Here is a 20,892-nt window from a genome sequence, read left to right as displayed (position 1 = left end):
TTCCAGTTCTTTGCTTTCTTTGATGCTCTCTCTCTTGCGATTTAATGAGCTTGAAATCAGGGGGAAAGCAGAATTTGCCAGAGGGACGTTGGACTGTCTCAGGTGGCTTCTGTAACAACTACAGATCTCCCAATCAGCCACCTGTCTCCTCAGGGCCCCTTCAGATCCCATTTTGGCTTCCTAAGAAATTAGAACATTTACCTCATCTTGAATTGTTAGCTTTGCAGAATGGCATTATATCAGAGAAAAGGTTCTTCCATTGTGGAATGAAGATAGTTTCTTTCTGAGTCCCTCTATTCCTTAGCCTCAGTTTGCTAGGGCTGCCCCTCTTGTTGGGCTTACAGATCACTTTTCTGGGTTCATCTTTCCCCTCAGTGATATTCTTTAGACTTGTTATCTTTTGCCAGGGGGAAATAGAAAAAAGAGAGGAAAAGAAACTCTTCCGACTCTCCTCTCTGTTTTCTCATCTGTAAAATGAGGAGGTTGAACACTGGGAAATGAGATCATCTCTAAGATCCCTTCCTCTTACTTTATAGTCCTACCTTCTAAATGGACCACCTGCCTCTGGCTTCCTCTCTGCCCTAATTACAATGCTCATATTGAGGGCTGACTTGGCATTTATTTATATAATCTCTTTGGAACATGCCACAAGTCTTAAATGCCAAATTTTCAAAGTTGTACTGAAGAAAGTCTGGTCCTGGTGTGGAAGAGATACCCTCCTCTAGCCTCTTGCCTCTGTCTAAGCTGCTGCTTTTGTGTTTGACCCCTTAGTACCCAACCTTTCCCTCTGCCCTAGCCAATGATATTGAAAAAGGAAGGTGTATGCTTCACTTTAAAAAGGAAACTGTATACTTCACTTTGTCTGTCAAGTAATATTGCTTGGCAGCTGTTGAGACAGCTGCCACATTCCCCCCATAGAGGTGGCAGCATTTCAGTGGGATTCTCTGTTGCTGGGGCTAGTAGCTTGCTGAATTTGTAAAATTGCTTTGGGATCCTTGGGATTGGGAAACATTCCAGAATTGTAGTGTTATCTTTGTTATTATTGTTTTATCTAATTTGTTCTGGAAAGCAATCATTTTGAAATGGTGCAAAAAATACAGCTAAAGAAATATATTTAAACATATATTTTTATTTTTATATAATTCAAAAATAAACGCATTGATGTACATTTTCCAAGTGACTGCCTGCTATATTCATAATGTAATACAACATGACTCAGAGCTAAATTTAAAGAGAGAAGCACATATGTTTAAAGCAGGCACCAACTTTCAATCTGAGGAGAGACAGAGTCAGAAGCATTTTTTTTAGCGTTTGAGTGGACTGAGTGCAAAGTGAATTATCTACAAACCATCTGGTAAGTCTGGTGTTTTTCAGTGCCTTCACAACTCTAATTTTAAGCCGTTATTTGGCCTTTAAATAACAATATATTTTCTTTCCATTCGGATTTGCACCAGATTCCACACTGATTGCACCACCAAGTTCCAAAAAAAAAAAAAAATAGACTGATCTTTAAGAGCAAAAAGAGCAAAAGTTACTAAGTGTATTACTCTACAGATTGATTCTGGGATAAAACAGCAGTCTCATATTTTGCAAATGAAGTTTGACATATTCTGGGCCGGCATATTGCACTCACCAAACATAACAGTGAGTTTTGCCCAGCGAAAAGATGTTTCATTCAAACATGGTTCCCCTTTGAGGATCATAATTCTAAGAATAAGGCACAAAGGGTCCAATGAATGGCTTTGAAGCAACTTCTTTTTATTGCTATGCAATAGTGATATGGATGGTTGCCTAGAATAATCATAGAATCTTGCAATCATAATATTGTACATATAATACATATTACATATGCATATATACAATATATAAAAATATAATTAGAATCACAGAATAATCATAGAACCATAGAAGGGATGTTAGAGGTCATAGAAGTCAATTTCTCACCCAGTGTGGGAGCTTCCTTTCTGACAGGGGTTCCCAGCCTTTTTTTAGTCCCTTTACCCTTTAACTTTTAGTAAAACTTTCTGTATTTCCTTTTCAGTAAGAAAGAAAATAAATTGTAGAGTTTACCATGCATATGTAAATAATAAATAAAATAATTATTTACAAAATATCCCTTGTACAGCTTTTATAAATTCTCTTACTTCCTAGGGGCATTCAAATTCCAGGCTGGGAACTCCTGCTCCATGGCATCCCTCATAAGGTGGTTGTTCAACTTCTCCTTGAGTTCCTTCACTGACAGCAGGCTCATTTCCTCACAAAATCATCTGTTCCATTGTTAGGCACTTGTATTGAAAAGCAAAAACAGTATGATGTTATGGACAGAATGTAGGACTTGGAGTCAGGAACACCTGAGTTTGGGTCCAGTATTCAAGACTTCCTAGCTGTGTGACTGTGGCAATTCACTTATCTTCTGAGCCTCAGTTTCTTCATCTGTAAAATGGGGATAATATCTGTAGTAGCTACTTTATAAGGCTGCAATGAAGCTGGAATCCAATAGTGTGTGTCAAGTGTTTTACAAACCATAAACTCATCTCTACATAAATGTCAGCTATTGTTATATGCAGCCAAACTCTACCTACCTGTCACAGACATCTCTTGGTCCTAGCTTTCCGCTCTGGATCAAAACAAAATGAATCTTCCACATTACAACCCTTCTGATATTTTAAGATGGTGATTGTGTCCTTTTAAGATGCCACTTTTCAAGGCTCTTTCAGGCAGAGAAAATAGGGACTTAATCTCATCACCATGCTACTAACTCAAGTTTAATCGATACCACCTCCCTCTCCCCTCTGATTGGAGGGCTGGAGGGTGGGACACTAAACTCCTCCCAAAGGCAGAGGACCATGACATCACCAAGGTAATGCCATGACTTGCAGGTGAATTAGATTTAAGTGAGGGAAGGCTATACAGGTTCACCAGCCTCACTTTCTCCTCCAGAGCCATCTGAGTCTAGGGGCCAGATGTAGATCAGGATGAGTGGAGATGGCCCCAGATGCAGAGGGAGACCTTACAGAATGCAGAAACTGGGCTTCACTCCATTCAGCCCTGCCTGATTTCAACTCCAAAGAACCAGTTATTCCCTGTATCCATTCTTCCTCTTCCCCCACCTTTCCTGACTCTTTTGTATGTTGTCTTCACCTGTTACATTGTAAGCTTCTTGAGGGACTGTGTTTCTTTTTATTCATTGTATCCCCAGAGCTTAGTGCAGTGCCTGGCACATAGTAGATGTTTAATAAATGTTTTTTGGATTGGACTGGACTTAGATTAGGTACCTTTGATACTGATGATTTTACAGCTACCTTGGGTTTCCTTTCATATTCCTGAAGAAACTGATGGAAGTAGACAGGGTTCATGAGGAATTCCTAAAGTAAATCAGGGGAGCAAGGAAATTTTAGATTATAGACTTGCAGTGAGAAGGACCTGAGGGATCCTCTAGTTCAACTCTCTCAGGAAAATGAGTCCTAAAGAGTTTAAGTGACCTGCCCTACATCACATAGACAGTAAGTGACAAATCTAGAATTTAAACATTGATTTCAAATCTAGCATTCTTTCTTTCAACTCTACCTTCCTGCCTTCCCAAGCTTCTCAAATGTAGATGTAGCTGGGACTTTGCTGACCTCAGCTGATTCTCAATTTCCTGCCTATTCCTACATATCTCTATAACCCTAGCACTAGAATGTCCTGTACAACTCTTTCTAGGAAGGAGATGCTTTTAGTGCATGAGCTAGACAATGGGTGGGGAACCTTCGGCCTTGAGGTCACATGTGGCCTTCTAGATGCAGTTTAGTCAAAGGCCACACTTAAATATCTAGAAGGCCACATGTGGCCATTAGGCTAAAGGTTCCCCAACCCTAAGCTAGATTGATAAAGAACAGGGTCAAAGACACTGGAGCAGATTTTTGACTATCTTATTTATCCATTTACCATGTGAAGGAATCCCTCAGAGTAATAGCCATTAAGGTGGTTGAAGCAGGTGCTGTGGAAAGTTTAGAGCTTGGTCAGACATTGTAGAGGCCAAGGTCATCCACTGAATCCTGGGTCATCATCAGCAGTCATCTTGATTTTTGTCTCATCACAGGACTTTGATCACTCTGGAAAGAAGGGGCTGATGACTTTGTGCAACACTATCTCACTTAAATTCAATTCTCACACAAGTCAACACATCACCCCATGACGTTATTGATCCTCTTGGGACAGACAACAACGAGAATCAACAAAAACTCTTCAAGGCAGCCCTTATCATTAGAATTACCAAAAACTTCAATGAAAGTCTTGGATCCTGGGGTAGACAATCTGTTGAGAGTTAACTGATTGTGTCACGTTACCTGGGAGATGGGACGCCTGAATTTCCAGGCTGGGTTCTCTACAGGGGAGTAGAAGAGCCAGCTTCAACTGGCTTGTGAAAATCTGTTGTTTTATTTTCACCCTGAGAAACACTACAGATTAGGGCTTGATTTATTGTTTTTCTAATTGTCTAGCCTTAAGAAGGTGATAGAGAAAATATTAACACTGCAGATTAAACTTAAAAGAATTTATTCTGTGTGTATATTTTTTCCCAGTGAGCAGGTCTTTAAATATTTAGATTGTCTTCTACTTGTAAGCTGGGAAGACTCTAACCTGGGAAGGATTTTTGTTTTCAGCCTGGAGGATTGGAACTGGGATGGAGGGGAATGCAGTGTTCTGTGATGCTTTTGGCTAGAGTGTGTGTGTGTGTGTGTGTGTGTGTGTGTGTGTGTGTGTGTGAATGTATTAAACATTTATCTAATCTAATTAACCATTTGAGTTGTTTAGTTGTGTTTCAGTGATGTTCTGACTCTTGGTGACCCCATTGATTAACAAATGGTTAATTGATCGTCACTGGAATTGAATAGCTAAAAAGATTACTGGGTCTAGAAAGGAAGGGGTATAGTATAAGTGGAACCATTATTTGAGTAACACACTCATGATTGACATGTACTCTTTGATAAAGAGATCCAGAGGTCTCTGGGTGAGCAATAGAATGCTGGATGATTGACAGTCACCTATCCAGAGACCTTGACTGTTGACAGAACTTAGACAACTCTTTCATACTTGATGTACAAATTCACTACCAGTTATTTTGAAAACTGCTCTAAGTTCCAAGAAGATGGAGACCCTTTCTTATCTTCCCCAGCAGCTAGTACAGTAATCACCATACAATAGGTATTTATTCAGTGTTTATTGAATGAATGAACCAGTCCACAGCAGATTATTAACCAGTAGGGTTGAATGCAACTATACCTCTACCTAAATCAAAATCCACAGCAATTTTGTATATGCACATGTATAAGTTTCCTATTGAGGAATATAAATGTAAGTCAAATCATTTCTCCTCATACTGTATACCCAGTGTATTATAGCTTACTTGTTTTGCACCATACTTTGGCCCCTTTTTAAATTATCGTTCGGAGCATATAGGATTTAGACATGGAAGGGAGCTTAGAGATCAAATGCAATGCCTTCATTTTATAGATGGGGAAACTGAGGACCAGAGAGGTGGAGTGAGTTGATCAAGGTTATACAGCTAATAAGTAGAAGAGTCAGAACTCAGTCTCAGTTTTTCTAAGTCTTCTAAAAACTAAATCCCATGTTCTTTCTACTCTATTAGGCATTCAGAGCACAACAGGGAGAGAAGGCAAAGGAATAAGACTTTATATAGTGCCTAGTATGGCCAGGCACTGTGCTAAGCACTCTTTTAATTTTTTTTTAAAAAGTATTTATTTTTCATTTTCAATATTCATTTTTACAAGCTTTTGAGTTTTACATTTTCTCACCTCTCTTCCCTCCCTCTTCCACAAGATGACGTGCAATCTAATATAGGCTATACATGCATGATGATATTAAACATTTCCATATTAGTCAAGTTGTGAAAGAAGAATCAGAACAAAAGGGAAAAACCATGAGAAAGAAAAAACAAAAAAACACCAAATGAATGAGAAAATAGTACCCTTTGATCTGCATTCAGACTCAATCATTTCTTTCTTTGAATGTGAATAGCATTTTCCATTATGAGTCTTTTGGAATTGTTTTAGATCATCACATTGTTCAGAAGAGCTAAGCCTAACAAAGCTGGTCATCACATAATGTGTCTGTTACTATGTAGAATATTCTCCTGGTTCTTCTCCCTTCACTCAGCATCAGCAAGTCCTTCCAGGTTTTTTCTGAAATCTGCCTGCTTACCATTTCTAATGGAATAATAGTCTTCCATTACATTCATATACCACAACTTGTTCATCCATTCCCCAATTGATGGCCATCCCTTCAATTTCTAAGCACTCTTTACAAATATTATCTCATTTGATCCTCACAACCCTGGGAGGTAGGTGCTATTATTATCCCAATTTATGATTGAGGGTACTGAGGCAGACAGAGGTTAAGTGACTTGCCCAGAGTTATCAGTAAGTATCTGAGGCTGGATATGAACTTAAGACTGTTTGATTCTCAGCCCTGCTCTCTATCCACTACAACATCTACCTTCCTCATTAGATAGTCTAATTGATCATTAACTCCATTTTACAGAGCTAGAAACTGAAGCAATATAGGGATACCTGTGTTGCATTGGAAGATTATTCAAGGTTTCTAACTCCATTTTCCATTATCCTTCCATTTTCTCCTATGCAAGTAAACAACTTTATAGATAGGATGTTGATTTATTATTGCATCAATTGTATGGGATAACTCCAGAACCATGGCTAGGAATTTTGGCTCCTGGGGAAAGAACCTACTCTCCCTAGTAAACAAGGCTACACAAGGAAAGATGATATGGGACCTTGTCCAGTGAAAGAAGACAGAGACTAGGATACTACAAAGCTGCTATTGTGGAGTGGTCACTTCAGACTTGGGGGGATACAGTGAAGATAAGGATGAATCCATCCCATGGTCAAGGTTCAGCTAGAGAGGAAGGATATTATCTAGGAAATGATTGGTATGAATACACAGAGGCAGGAGAATACAAGATAATTAATTAGAGTTCATGGAAATTATGCTGGCTATCTGTTTTAAAGATTTTTATTTTTAAATATGTATTTACTTTTTTATTAATAATATTTTATTTTTTCCCAATTGCATGTAAATTTGTTTTAACATTCATTTTAAAAAATTTTGCATTCCAAATTCTCTTCTTCCTTCCTTTCCCGCCTCCCTGAGAAAGCAAGCAATTTGATATAGGTTATCATGTGCAATCAATCATATAAGACATATTTCCATATTAGTCATGTTGTTTTTTAAAAAACAGACCAAAAAAAAAAACCCAGGGAAAAAATAAAGTGCAAAATAGTGTGTTTCAATCTGTATTCTGATTCCATCCATCTTTCTTTCTTTGGAGGTAGATGGCATTTTCCACCACAGATCCTTTGGAATTGTCTTAGATCATTGTTAAATACTTACTTTTGCTAATCAGATGCTAGGGTAAGTTACTTTGAAGCTGCTAGAAAAGTGTGTTATCGGACCTCAAGGCAAAAAGCCTTCCACACTCAGAGAGAGAAATATGGAAGTCACTCACATAATGTAGCAGATCATGTTTGTGTATGTGTATCTGTTTGTGTATCATGTTCTGATTTGTTATACGGATTCTTTCATTTATCTTAGTCTGACTACATAGCATGACGATAGTGAAAATATACTCAATAGGAAAGTATATGTAGAATCTATACAGAATTGTATGCAGTCGTGGGGAGGGAGGGAGGTAGTGGGGGGTGGGTGGGGAGGGATAAAATCGCAATTGTATGGCAGTGATTGTTAAACATTAAAAAAAATAAAAAAATTAATAAAAAAAAAAAAAAAAAAAAGAAAAGTGTGTTATCAGCACCTTTAAATTTCGATTCCTTGGGGAAAATTCCAGGTTGTTTCCACCTTAGTTATGACTCTGGATCCTTCATAGGATCCCAATATGCAAAGTGATCAGATCATTTCTCTGCACTGGACACATTGTACTTGTTCTCACCTGTAGAACTCTGACTAAATCATTAATGAGAGTTAGTTCAGTTGGTAGGAAAAAACTGAAACCATAGTGCTGATTGGGTTGTTGGTATCTTTAAGATGCCAGCTATCCAGTCCACTATCCACAGGTGAACTTGGCTTTCAGTTGGCTGGTTCAAGTTCCAGGGTCAACAGCTTAAAGTGTTAAAATCCCATCTTGCATTGTAACTAAAATGCAGAGTCCCGATATCATGGTAACGCAGTTATGAGGCAATTCCTCCCTCAAATGGGCTGTGGTTAAGAGCTCCTGAACAATTCATGTTTTATTCTAGCTTGATTTAGCCTAATGTGTTAGTAAAAGGATTCATTTCTTGGGATGTTTCACACTTAATTACGTACTAACATTGCAGAGAGTGGATGCTCCTTATGACATGCTAGGTGGTTGATTAAGTGAACAGCCAAATGGACAATCAATAATTTACTTGAATACCTAAAAAAACCTTCTGAGGTTCCTGTGATGGGAAGAATATGACTCATGAACAATCCTCTACTGGCTCTTGTGAAGGTGAGTTTCCTCTCTCTTGCTATAATCTCATAAGGTCATGGGATTTTAAGCTAAAAGGGACCTTGAAAAACATAATAGTCTAACCCTCTCATTTTACTGAAGAGGAAACTGAGGCCTAAAGAGGAAGTATGACTCATCCATGTTCACTTATTAAAATGGCCAAGTCAGAGCTAGGACTCAAGATTCTCAGTCCAATGAATGTACTAAGGACTTCTGGGAAAATGGTAGAGTGAGAAATTGCAAAAAAGCCTATATTCTGACAACATCCCCCTCAATAGCAATAGAAACATGTACCACTCTCTTTTCCCACCAACAAAAAGTAAAACTACCAGCAATACTCTTTAAAAAATGAAGAAAAAAAAGCCCACAACATAGGAGAAATGGCATCCATTACTTTGAATAGTTGGGATGAATCATTGCCTTTGATTTCTAGAAATATTCAAAATGCTACATCACCCCAAGTTAAGTGCAGGAGCACATATGATGAGTAGTTATTCACAGGTGGACCAACTGTGGCTGCTCCCAGACAAATCATTCCCTTCAGATGCATAGAGTGTCCATTGCAATATTGGGCATTCAATATGTCCTCAATAAATCTTTATTGATGAGGCTGTCTTTCCCATCTGATTGCTTGAATCCCATGTATTTTGAACATGATGATATTCTCAGCATATTTTAATTAAATACTGACAACTTTAATTCTGATCGCTCATTCTAATGCTACAGAGCTGAGAGCAACAAACTAATGGCTTCTCTGTTCTGGGAAACCTTAGTAGCAGGGTGCTGTCTTTTACCAAAACGTAAATATCATAAGAATTAAAATCAGATGCTGCCTGCAATGAGTACTTTTAAAGTAATTCATAACCAGCAAACACACACAGATGTAAGCAGACATGTGCCAGCTTCTCTAATGTTTATTGCACCAATCCAGAAATGCTATCCTTTCTCTTCCCAGTGAGAAATAATGTACCTAAGGACTCATTGCTTGATGGTTCAGGGAAAAACATGTATTTCCAGAGATCCATTTCTGGTTTTTCCCAGCAAAGGTGATCTCAGAAGAGCAAATATGGACATCAAAGATTGAAATGGTTGAAGTGGGCTTAATTTTATTGCATAAATCAATTGGAAGTGTGGGAGAGGTATGAGAAACAAGTAAGAGAGGGAGAATCATTGTGGGTAATATCTTGTCTGGGATTACATAAGTTGGACTAGAGAGGTAATTTGATACAGTGGAAAGAGCAGTGGATCTGTAGTTAGAGGGTTTGGGTTCAAATCCTGACTTGCCACTTATGTGACCTTGGGCAACTTTTCTGGGCCTCCTTTTCTTCAATTGTAAGATGGTAGAGTTGGACTTGATAACCTTAGCTAGGTGATCTTGAAGGTTCCTTCCAACTATAAACCTAAGGTCTGATGATCAACAAATAGTCAGCCAACTCAAAAACCCAAGATTTCCTCTATGAAGGGAGATAATTGAACTAGACTGACCTATAAAGCTCCTTTTAGCTCTGAGTCACCTGATCCTCTAGTTGGGTGAGAAGTAGTATTTAAGGACAGGAACAGACATAAGGTGGAAGAGGGAGAAAGCATTCCCAGTTCTCCTGTAAGAAGACTAATGAACACAGATTCCTTGTCTCCTCCATCCTTTTCAGGTAAAAATTCTTTCTTGTGAAAAACAAGGGCAGGGGAAAGGAGACTAGGGAAGGAGAGGTGAGGGACACACCAACAGCTACAAAAAGGCCACTAAAGCTAAAATAATTCATGAAATTTCGCTTTGTTGGCCTGTCATTAAGACCAGGTCCTATCGTTAAGAAGAACTTAGTCTTAATAGACCTATTGGTTGGAATCTTGCTTTATTCTGGGCAAGAATCCTGAAAACGGTGGTGAGTTCTGATTTACAACCCTGTCAAGGAAACTTCTTTAGAATATTAGTCCTGCACCCGCGATAATACCTGTACTTGTGGAGCTCCGAAAACCTCCTCATAAGAGTCTCTTTCCTCTTGCTACACACATATTTGTTTATTTTTTCCCCAAGGCCCTAAAAAATACTGTTAATGAAGAGGAGTTGTTTAAAAAAACACAGCTAAAGCAAAAAATGCTAGCACATGCAAGTGGGCGAGTTAGGGAGAGAAAAGCAACTGTGATAAGATAAGAAAACAGACCCCTGTTATGGAGACTTTAGCTCACTTCACTGTATTTCCCAAATCCTTCTTTTCACTAAAACCAACTCTAGGAACCAATGCTTTCTATTTTCTGTCTCTCACAGACACTCTGACTATAACCAGAACTGAAAAGGTTTGGATGGAGGGTCAACACACAGCAGTTATATTTTCAGAGCTAAATGATCCCACTGCTTTAAAGAATTTTTTAAAAAATCTTCTTTAGGGTGAAGTGACACACTTGGTTGTTTTCTTAAGACTATGGGTTCATGAGATTTTGAGTTGCAAGGGACTTCAAAACAGAGATTGACAGAATGGGAAGGATCCTCAGAATCTGCAACAACCTTTTAATTGGTTTTCTAGCTTCTCCCAAGGCAAGTCATCTACCACAATGACTAAATTAACAAGAGCTATACTATGGTGTAGTGGATAGAGTGCTTGCTCTGGAATCAGGAAGACCTGAGTTCAGATCCAGCCTGAGATACGTATTAACTGTGTAAGATCATTTAATTGCTGTCTGCCTTAGTTTATTCAACTGTAAAATGAGAATAATAATTGCAACCAACTTCCAAGGCTGTTGGGAAGATCAAATGAGGTAATATTTGTAAAGCACTTTGCAAAGTGCTTGGCATTTAGTAGGCACTTAATGAATGTTTTCTTCCTTTCATTTAAGCATTTACCATGTGCCAAGCACTTCGACACAAATAAAATAAACAGTTACTATTTGCAAGGGGCTTCTATGCTAACAAAGGAGACAAATGCATATGAAGATATTCAAAATAATGTATATTTGTATATATATGCATGTGTACATGTGCACGTGTATATATAGAATATATATATATCAGGTCAACATAGCATACATATGATTACAATTATATATATCCATAGAAAGAGCACAAGGAGAAATGAGTATAAAGTAGATAAACATAAGGTAGTTTGAGAGGGAGGGCACTAATAGTTGAAAAGATCAGTCAAGTTTTCATATAACAGGGACTCATGAACCTGATATTTAAAATATCTTGATAGTTGTATTTCAGTATAATTGGATTCCTTCATAATGCTATGCATTTAAAGATATTTTTCTAAGAAGTGCTCCACAGGCTGTATCAGACTGACTGCCAAAGAGATCCAGGTCATATGAAAGGTTAATAATCCCTGAGGTAAAAGGTGGTACTTGAGCTGCATTTGGAGGAAGAGAGGGATTTCTCATTTGAGGCAAAGGTGAGGTAGGGGTATATTCCAGGAGTGAGGAACTACCCTCAAAAAGCACAGAAGGGAGATTTAGGGGTCCTGTGTAAGGAACAGAGAAGGGGTCAATTTGGCTCTTTGATTGCAAATTTGTGGGAGGAGTATTAATGTTCAGTAAGTCTGGAAAGACCAGTTGGGACAAAGATATAAAGGAATTTAAAAGCTAAACAGAAGAGTTTTTATTGATTCTAGAGGACACAGGAAACCACTGCAGTTGAATGAGCAGGTCATATGACATGGTCATATCTGCACTTAGAGACAATCACTCTGACTGCAGAATAGAAGACGGACTGAAGTGGAGAGGGACTTCAGGCAGGAAGACCAATTAAGAGGTTGTTGTAATGAGAGATGATGAGGGCTTCAACTACAGTGCTGGAGTAGAGAGAACAGGTTGGATGAGAGGGTTATTGCAGGGGTAGAAATGCAAGATCTGGCAACTGTCATGGGGTGATGGAGATTGAGGAGCCCTAAATAGTACTAAGATTAAAAACCTGAGATATTGGAAGAATAGTAGTGCCTTCTTCAACAGAAAAAGAGAAGTCTGAAAGAGGTATGGGTTGAGGGGTGTGGCAGGGAAATATAATGAAATCCATTTAGACATATTGAGTTTGAGATGTCCCTGGGACATTCAATTTGAAATGTATGATACCAGATTGAAGCACAGGGGAAAGAGAGGGGCTATAGATCTTGGAGTCATTAACCTATAATTTAACCTATGGGAGTTGATGAGGCCACTAAGAGAAAGAATATAGAAGGAGAAGAGTAGGGGGCCTAGGACAAAAACACTTAGATAATAACCCAGCAAAGGAGACTGAAGAGATATTAAACAGGTAGGAGAAAAACCAAGGAAGATTATTGTCATGAAAGCCCCAAGAAGAGAATATTCAGGGAAAGAAGGCAGTCAATGGTGTCAAATGCAGCAGATAGGTTGAGAAAAATGAAGACTGAAAAATACACTATATTTGGAAAGATTTGAAAGATGCCTCTGACCTTGCAACCTTCCCTACTCTCCTATCTCTTCTCTTAAGTCTCCAGATTTCTCCACCATTTCCACTCTTTATGTGTTGTCCTCTCCCATGGTATTTTGCACTCAGTGTGGTTTCTGGCATATAGTGAGTTCTTAATAAATGCCTTATCTATCTATCTATCTATCTATCTATCTATCTATCTATCTATCTATCTATCTATCTATCTGTCTATGACTTCATTGATAACTTTGGAGAGAGCAGTTTCAGTTGAATGATGAGGTTGGAAGTCAGCCTGTTAAGGAGTTAGTGAAAAGAAATGGAGGCAGTAGTGTAGATATCTTTTTCTAGGAGTCTGGCTGATAAAGGGAGAAGGAAGACAGATGGACAATGAAGGTTTTTTAAGGATGAGGAGACGAGTTTATTTGAAGACAGTACAGAAAGAACCAATAGATAGGGAGAAAGTGAAGATTGGGGAGAGAAAGTGTGGTGACCACAACCTTAATCTGCTAAGAGAAGACATATCAAGGACATATGCAGAGGTCTTGGCAAAGACAAAGGCCACCTCAATGTCAGAGACTAGGGCAAAGAAGGAAAGAGTGGAGAATGATGTCAAGAGGTTTTCAAATGAAGAGAAGGGGAGAAGAGGGAGTTTATGTTGAATGGCCTTGATTTTTTTTTTTTTTTTTAGGAAAATAAGAGATGAGGTTCTTGGTTGAGGATAGAGGTTATTGTTGCGGTTTCTTGCCCTTCATTCCCAAAGAGGACCATGACATCAGGGAGGTGAGGCCATGACATGCAAGTGAATTGGATTGAAGTGAGGGAGGGCTGTGCAGAGTCACCAGTCTCACTTTCTCCTGTGAGTCTAATGGTGACCTACAGATCAGGATGATGGGAGATGGCCTTGCATGTAGTGAGAGACTTTGGCATTTTTAAGGTAAGGTCTTTAACAGGTCACTGTTTGACTGAGGCAACACCCATTTAGTGATTAAGGCTAGGTAAGAAATAAGGAAGAGGATGGCCTCTTTCACCTAGACCAAAAATATATATATTTTTGGTCTAGGTGAAAGAGGCCATCCTCTTCCTTATTTACACACACACACACACACACACACACACACACACACACACACACACACACACACACACACACACACACATATGTAGATCGATTTGGGGAGGGTAAAATCTTCAGGGTTTTGGCCAAAACTGAATCAATTTCTATTTATATTCGCTCTGAGCCAATCAGAGCCCAAACAATGACCAAGTGGGGCTTGGCCTGGCACCTATTGGTATAAATGTAGGTTGCTACTGTTGTTTTTTGTTCTTTGTTCTTGAAGAGAACCATGATGTCAAGGAGATGATCCCATAGGTATGGGAGGATTGAGGAGAGAAGGGAATATTTGAAAGTGCTTTGGTGGGGAATGGGATAGGGAGTAACAATTAGAAAAGAATGAAAAGGATTATCTTGCTGTAGTGAGGGCCCAGCTGAAGTTGAATAACATATATAACTCTAACCCCAAAGCCCACTGGCATGAGACTCTCTCCTCAGTGGAGATAAATACCCTGTCCTGCATGAGGAGGGGGTAGATCTGAAGAGAGTAGGACAGAGGACAGCTCTTTAGTTCTGCATTGTCTATTACAGATTCTCCTAGATATAACTTTCTCTGATTTTTCTTTTGCTATTTGATTTGGATAAATAACTTTTCCCTGGCTAAGTGGTATGTACATTCATTGTGAAACTGGTATTTGATGAGAAAGGGGACAAACTTTGGCTTAAGGTCCTCTTTGCCCTCATTACTTTCTCCTCATAACTACACAGTGATCCAAAGTTAGACTGAACCTAAAAACCTCTTTCCTAGACTAACAATATTTTAGTGATCAGATAGGATCTGAGGAGAGGAGAGTGGTGGCCCCTGGCCCCAGCTTCTTGCTTCCCTTCTTGGCAGTAATGAAAGTTTCTCTTACAGAAGAGGGTGGGGTGGGGAGAAGAGGCTACAGATATCTACTCTGCTCCTTTAGAGTCGCAGACAATACCCCCCATGCTACAGTGAGGAAATGGGCAGGACCTCAATACACTCATATGAAGATGGAAAAGATTGTTGTGTGATATCCTCCAATTTTGTTCAGCAGCACATGAGTAGGAGTGGAGGTGAGAATGACCAGGATTGAGGTTCAACTGGAATAAGGAAACAAGGGATTTGAGAGGAGAGGAGAGTGCACAGTTGAAGCTATTGGGTCATGATTGGAGAGGGAGGAAAAGTAAAGTCAGAGTAGGGGTGATAGTTTGAGAACGTACTGAGGGGTAGTTGGACTAGAAATCTCAGTGAAGAGTTTAGGACAGGGGGAGGTATAGAAGGAGATGGAATGATAGGAGGTCATGGTAAGATAGAGTGAGTCAGAGTTACTGATCAACAAAATGGAATGCTTGTGAGTAATCAGTTGTGAGATCTAGTATGTGACCATTCCTATGTGTGGCTGAGTTAGGGTGAAGGAGTAGGTCCTGGAACTTAAGGGCACTGACAAATCAGGAGATTAGGAGATTGGGGTTGTATCAGTATGGATCTCGAAGTACCCTACTATAAGGCAAGAGTTGGGGAGAAGAGTAGAATATTGAACCAGGTGCTGGACTCCTTGAGAAAGGAAGGGGGATGACTGAGAGACTGGTATACAAGAAGGTGCACACTTAGAGAACATGGCTGGCAGAGACAGACACATAGAGGGGAACACAGGCAGTCAAGACATCTCATACTTCTCCATCACAAGGACTTGATGTCCTGGAGGCTCCTTGTGGGGAGGGACTGTCTCATTAGTGTCTAGCACAGAGAGGACATTTAAAAATGGTTTATTAACCCAGTATATAACAGCTAGAGAGGGCCTTAGAGCATTCCATGTTAGCACTGGAAATTCCCTTAGTACCAGAACTAGAAGGGGCTAACTTAGGATATAAATTGTTGGAGCTGGTTGGAGGAACCTAAGAGATCGTTTAGTATAAACTGCCCATCCTACCCCCAGTCTGAGTATATTCTACCTGCCACTAATACTATACTCTAAGCCCATTTCCTTTTACTGCTAGTTCTTGTTCCTTCCTTAGGAACCAGCACTATGTAATACAGATGTCTTTTTTTTTTTTTTTTTTGCTGCTCATTGGTTAGGTCAGGTATACTGGATCTGGAGTCAGAGAGGCTAAAATCCTGATCTTGCCACTAACAAGCTCAGTGACCTTGGATCAGTCATTTTTCTGCTACTTTCCTCAAATATAAAATGAGAGTTGGATTAAATGTCCTGGAAAAGATGTGGGGTTTTTAGTGGATCATAAACTCAATGAATCAGCATTGTGTTAGGGTGCTCAAAAGAGCTCATACCATCATGGGATACATTAAGAGGGGCATATTTTCTGGAGTAGAGTACTCAACTCTGGGCACCATGGTTTGAGAAGGATACTGATAAGAGTGTCCAGAGGAGGGCAATCAAGGAAAATTAAGGACCTGAAGAAGACATGAGAGGATGGGATAGCTGTGTTCAGGTATTTGAAAGTTTATCTCATGGAGAAGGGATTACACTTGTGTTTGGCCTCAAGGGGACTAGAGGGCCGAATCAGGAGCAGTGAGTAGAAGTTGCAAACAGGCCAGTTTAGGCCTGTTTGATCATTTCCTAACAATTAGAGCTGCCCCAAAGTGGAAGAGGTTGCCTCTCACTCTTTGGGATCAGAGGGAGGGAGGAGCCTCAGTCCAATCCAAATACAAACAAAAGCAATCACCACTAAAATGTATCCAACCAGCATCATCCAGCACCTGCTTGAAGATCTCCAAAGAGGGGGACCCCACCACCTCCCCAGGCAACCTCTTCCGCTCAATAGTCCTTTCACTGTGACTCTCTGACCTACCCCAGACCACTTATTACTCTTTTCACAGTCCTCTTAACCCACCCCAGACTCTTCAACTCCTTTCACTCTCACACCTGGGCTATCCCAGGCTATTTACCACTGCTTAATCCCATCCAGATCTTCTCACTGTCTTTTTTTTTTTTTGTATGTAAGTATCAATCTCACTCCCATCAAGTGGCAAATTCTTTAGGAATCTAGCCTGCTCTATTGACATTACAATAAACCTTGCTACTCTGACTGAAAGACGGCTTGAGTGTTTGAATTCTTTCCAGGCAGAGTCGCCCTGTACTCTTCCATTAAAAGTCTGGGAAATAAGGAACCATCTTCTAGATATTTGAGCTATACTGTTGTAGTCCTTGTAAGTCCTGGGGTATCTTTATTACAAGTCTCATTAACAAATTGGGTCCCAGAGTTTGGCTACACCTCCCCCTTCGGAGTTTTAGGAATACCTCTGAGGAGTCAAGGGGGTAATTGATTTCAGGTCCTACTTAAATTTCCTCTTTCCCAATTTTCAATTGAGAATTCATTTAATCTGTCATCCTTAAGTAGCTATTGGAAGACAGAACCTACTAAGGTGGTACAGTGAGAACAGCTGGTACTAAGATTCCTTCCCAAAGCTTGTGATGCATTCTTCCCTAAGGGCATACACAGTCAAGCAGAAAATGACTCAGGCTCAAATTGCACATGTAACAGAAGGATCACTCAATGCTTGTGCTGCTGGAACACCTTTTGTACCACTAATGGGAGTGTTCAAGAAGTTCTCTTGATGAATGCTCCATCTGTCCTTGGTTCCTGATGTGAACACTGCCATCAACTGACTCAGGAATTTAGGTATTGAAGCCTAAGATAGGAGATCCAACATCCTTTCATCCCTTCAAAGCTAGAGAAAGCCCTACCCATCAGATGGTGGGGGTGAGGTAGGGAAGGAGGCCTGAGTTTCTCCTCCCCACTCCCAGGAAAGCCACATTTACACCCTGCTAATTTCATGCTTTTAGATAAGACTCAGAGAGCATGCCCAAATCCCCTACTCAATCTGAGCAGCCTTCCTCTCTACTTATTTCACTTCATCAAATGGCTTTCAAAGACTTTTCACACTTAGTCTAAGGCCTCTGAGTGTAATTGATTGAGCATTTTATCACTGACTTCAAGTGATTCATTGAGACAACTCCTCACACCAAAATGCAAACACACACAGATTACAGTCTAACTTCTTGGAGCAAATACATTTTGCTGACTGTCAGCTCTAATCTTTCTTTCTGGACCATTGTCTATTATCCAGGCCTAGCAGAAGAGGGGGCAGCTAGGTGATGCAGTGGATAGAGTACCTGGCCTGTTAACAGGAAGATCTGAGTTCACAGGACCTCAGATGTTTACTAGCCATGTGACCTTGGGCAAGTCACTTCACCCCTATTTGCCTCAGTTTCTCATCTTTTAGAATGGGGACATACTGGAGGAGGAAATGATAAGCTGCTCCAGAATCTTTGCCAAGAAAACCTCATGGATTGTCCATGGGGTCATGCAGAGTCACACATGGCTGAACAACAAAGCGGAAGAAAATTAAATTCAGTCAAAGGACCAGGTTTCAAAACCCATCGGTATGATCTTAGGTGAATCACTTCACACTTCCTGGGCCTCAGTTTTTCCGTCTGTCGAACGAGACGGTTGATGGTCTGAAAGGTCCTCTGGAGTTCCAGTCTTATCAATGAGTATTCCAATTGTATTTGTTTGCTAGCGTCTGACAGCCCTGTCCTGACCGAGAACTACATTTCCCAGCGGCCCATGAGAGCGTAGGGGGGCGCGCCCAGTAAGTGACGCCATCAGAGTGCGCGGCGGGCTGTGTATCGCCCCGGCAGCCGGCTGAACTAGCGGAGGCCGGGGCTGCTCGCGTTCGCCATGGCGGATGTGTTGAACGTCGGGGTGAATCTGGAGGCCTTTGCTCAGGCCATTGGCGCCATCCAGGCGCTGCGCTCCAGCGTGAGCCGGGTGTTTGACTGCCTGAAGGATGGCATGCGGAACAAGGAGACGCTGGAGGGCCGGGAGAAGGCCTTCATCGCCCACTTCCAGGACCACCTGCACTCCGTCAATCGGGACCTCAAGTACGTGCCCTCCCTTCGGCCCGGCCCGACCCTGCGCCGCCCCCGCCGCGCCCCAGGGCCCATCCCCCCAGCCCTGGCCAAGCCTCGGGCCTTCTTGTCGTCCTTGGCCAGTAGGGTCTTTCCAGGACCTCAGCCCTCTGCCCACTTCCCCAAGCCTGTCCCCACCGGTCGAGGACGGCCAGAGCCCCCCAACTGCTCCTTCCCCCTGCCCCCTCCCTACTGCCTCCCCTTCCGCTCTCCCCACTGACATTCTCTCCCTGCCCCCACGTGGATCCCCGCCTTTCCCCCTGCTCCTTAGAAGCTGGGCTCCATCATCCTTGTTTTCCATCTTCTCCTTCATTCATTCCCCGTTCAAATCCCATCCGCCCCTCCCCAAATTGGCCTAGCTTCGTGAGTTGTGTTTGTTTGTTTTTTCTTCTGACGTCCTCTCCTAGCCCGTTTCTCAGGTTCTGATCTGTTTCCCATAGGAATTGATCAGTGCCAGTGATAGGATATAGGAACCTTGGATACGAGCAGAGTGAGGGCCAGCGAAGGCCGCACAGATGGCAGAGGCAGGATTCAAACCCAGATTCTCCGACTCCAGCGCCAGTGCCTGACACTAACTAGGACCTTCATAAATGCTTGTTGATTGATTTATTGCCCTTTCTGCTACACTGTACTGTCTCTTTCTCCTTTGCTCCCCTTCCCCTTTCAGGAATGGTTCCCTCTTCTCCAGGAATATGGTGGGCTTTCATCTCTGAAGGCCTGTCTCTATATCTGTACTTAGGAAAGCTGGCTTCTAGGTTTGGGGTCTTATTTCTAACAGTTTTCTTGATATTACCTTACTTGCATTTAGGGCTTTACTGATTTCAGTTACATATTTCATTTTCACAGCAGTTCTGTGAGGTAGGCAGAGCAGCTCATCTAATGGTTTGAAGGCTAGGGTATTTTTTTTGGGTTGTTGCAACTTTGTTTCCTTAGCAACCAGATGGAAGGAGGAGGTGGGATAGAGAAGGAGGCCAAATGATGGGTACATCAGTTTTTCACTAAGTGGCTGGCATTCCTTTTTCTGGGGGAAAGCCAGACAAACACATTCCCCTCCCACAGAAATTCACTGGTTTTTTGGGCACTGTGCCAGTTAATGCTTTACTAGTGTGAGGGAATGCCTTTTATTACTTTTTTTCATCTTCCATCTACCTTCCCAGAGGTTGATTCTGTTTGTAAAGTTCAGGAAGCTGTGACATGCACCATGGAATGAAGTTTGAGATGTTTGTTTTGACCCTTTCTGCAACCTTTATTCATAAATCGTTATGCCGTGGTGCCAAGGATAATATTTGAGACTCTCTAGTGAAAATGACATTGGTGCCTGTAACTAGAGAGGCTTCTTTGCTGTTTGGGACTATCCCTCCAGAATACTTACTTTTGGAAACTACTTAAGCTGTTGGATCACTTTGTGTGGTGTGGTTAGTTCCAGGGGACATTAAAGTGCCTTCATTTTACACCACCTTGTTGCTATTTTTTTCATTCTATTTGTTTATCTTATCTATTCTATGTTTTGTTAAGATTTACCATCTGTGAAAAACATTCCATGCATATCTGGCATTATATAAGCCATAAATTGTCATAATTTGTTCAGGTATTTACTGCTCTGGCAAATATAATGATTTATTCAGTGGTTCTCTAAACTGTTAAATGTGTAAATTCAAGTCAACTGAAGTGAACAAGCAGTTATGAAGCACCTACTATGTATCAGGCACTTTGCCATGTGCTGGAAATATAAAGAAAGGCTTGCAGCATGCAAACAATTCTGTACAAAGAGTATGTGTATAGGATAAATTAGAGATGATTTCCAGGAAGGCACTAGCATTAAGGAGTATTGCAGAAGGTGGGATTTTAGCTGATACTTGAAGGAAGTCAGGGAAGCCAAGGGGTGACAAAGGGAGTGAGGGAATTTCAGATATGGGGGTCTGCCAGTGAAAGTGGCCAGAACTGGGAGGAGTATCTTGTTTGAGGAACAGCAAAGGAGCTAGTGTTACAGAATCATGGAGTGTGTGTA

General features: G+C 40.9%; 1 protein-coding gene across 1 annotated transcript in view; it reads left to right on the top strand.

Annotated features, from left to right (window-relative positions):
• Positions 1 to 18,526: 18,526 nt before the first annotated feature.
• Positions 18,527 to 20,892, top strand: part of MED27 (mediator complex subunit 27) — a 243,898-nt gene continuing 241,532 nt past the window's right edge. The window contains exon 1 of the mRNA XM_072632774.1: positions 18,527 to 18,857. Coding sequence (XP_072488875.1) covers positions 18,655 to 18,857 — 203 coding nt within the window. The 5' untranslated portion in view covers positions 18,527 to 18,654. The remainder of the gene's footprint in view (positions 18,858 to 20,892) is intronic.

The sequence above is a fragment of the Notamacropus eugenii genome, chromosome 1 (genome assembly GCF_028372415.1).
Source record: "Notamacropus eugenii isolate mMacEug1 chromosome 1, mMacEug1.pri_v2, whole genome shotgun sequence".
Classification (NCBI taxonomy): domain Eukaryota; kingdom Metazoa; phylum Chordata; class Mammalia; order Diprotodontia; family Macropodidae; genus Notamacropus; species Notamacropus eugenii.
This window is presented reverse-complemented; position numbering and strand designations above follow the sequence as displayed.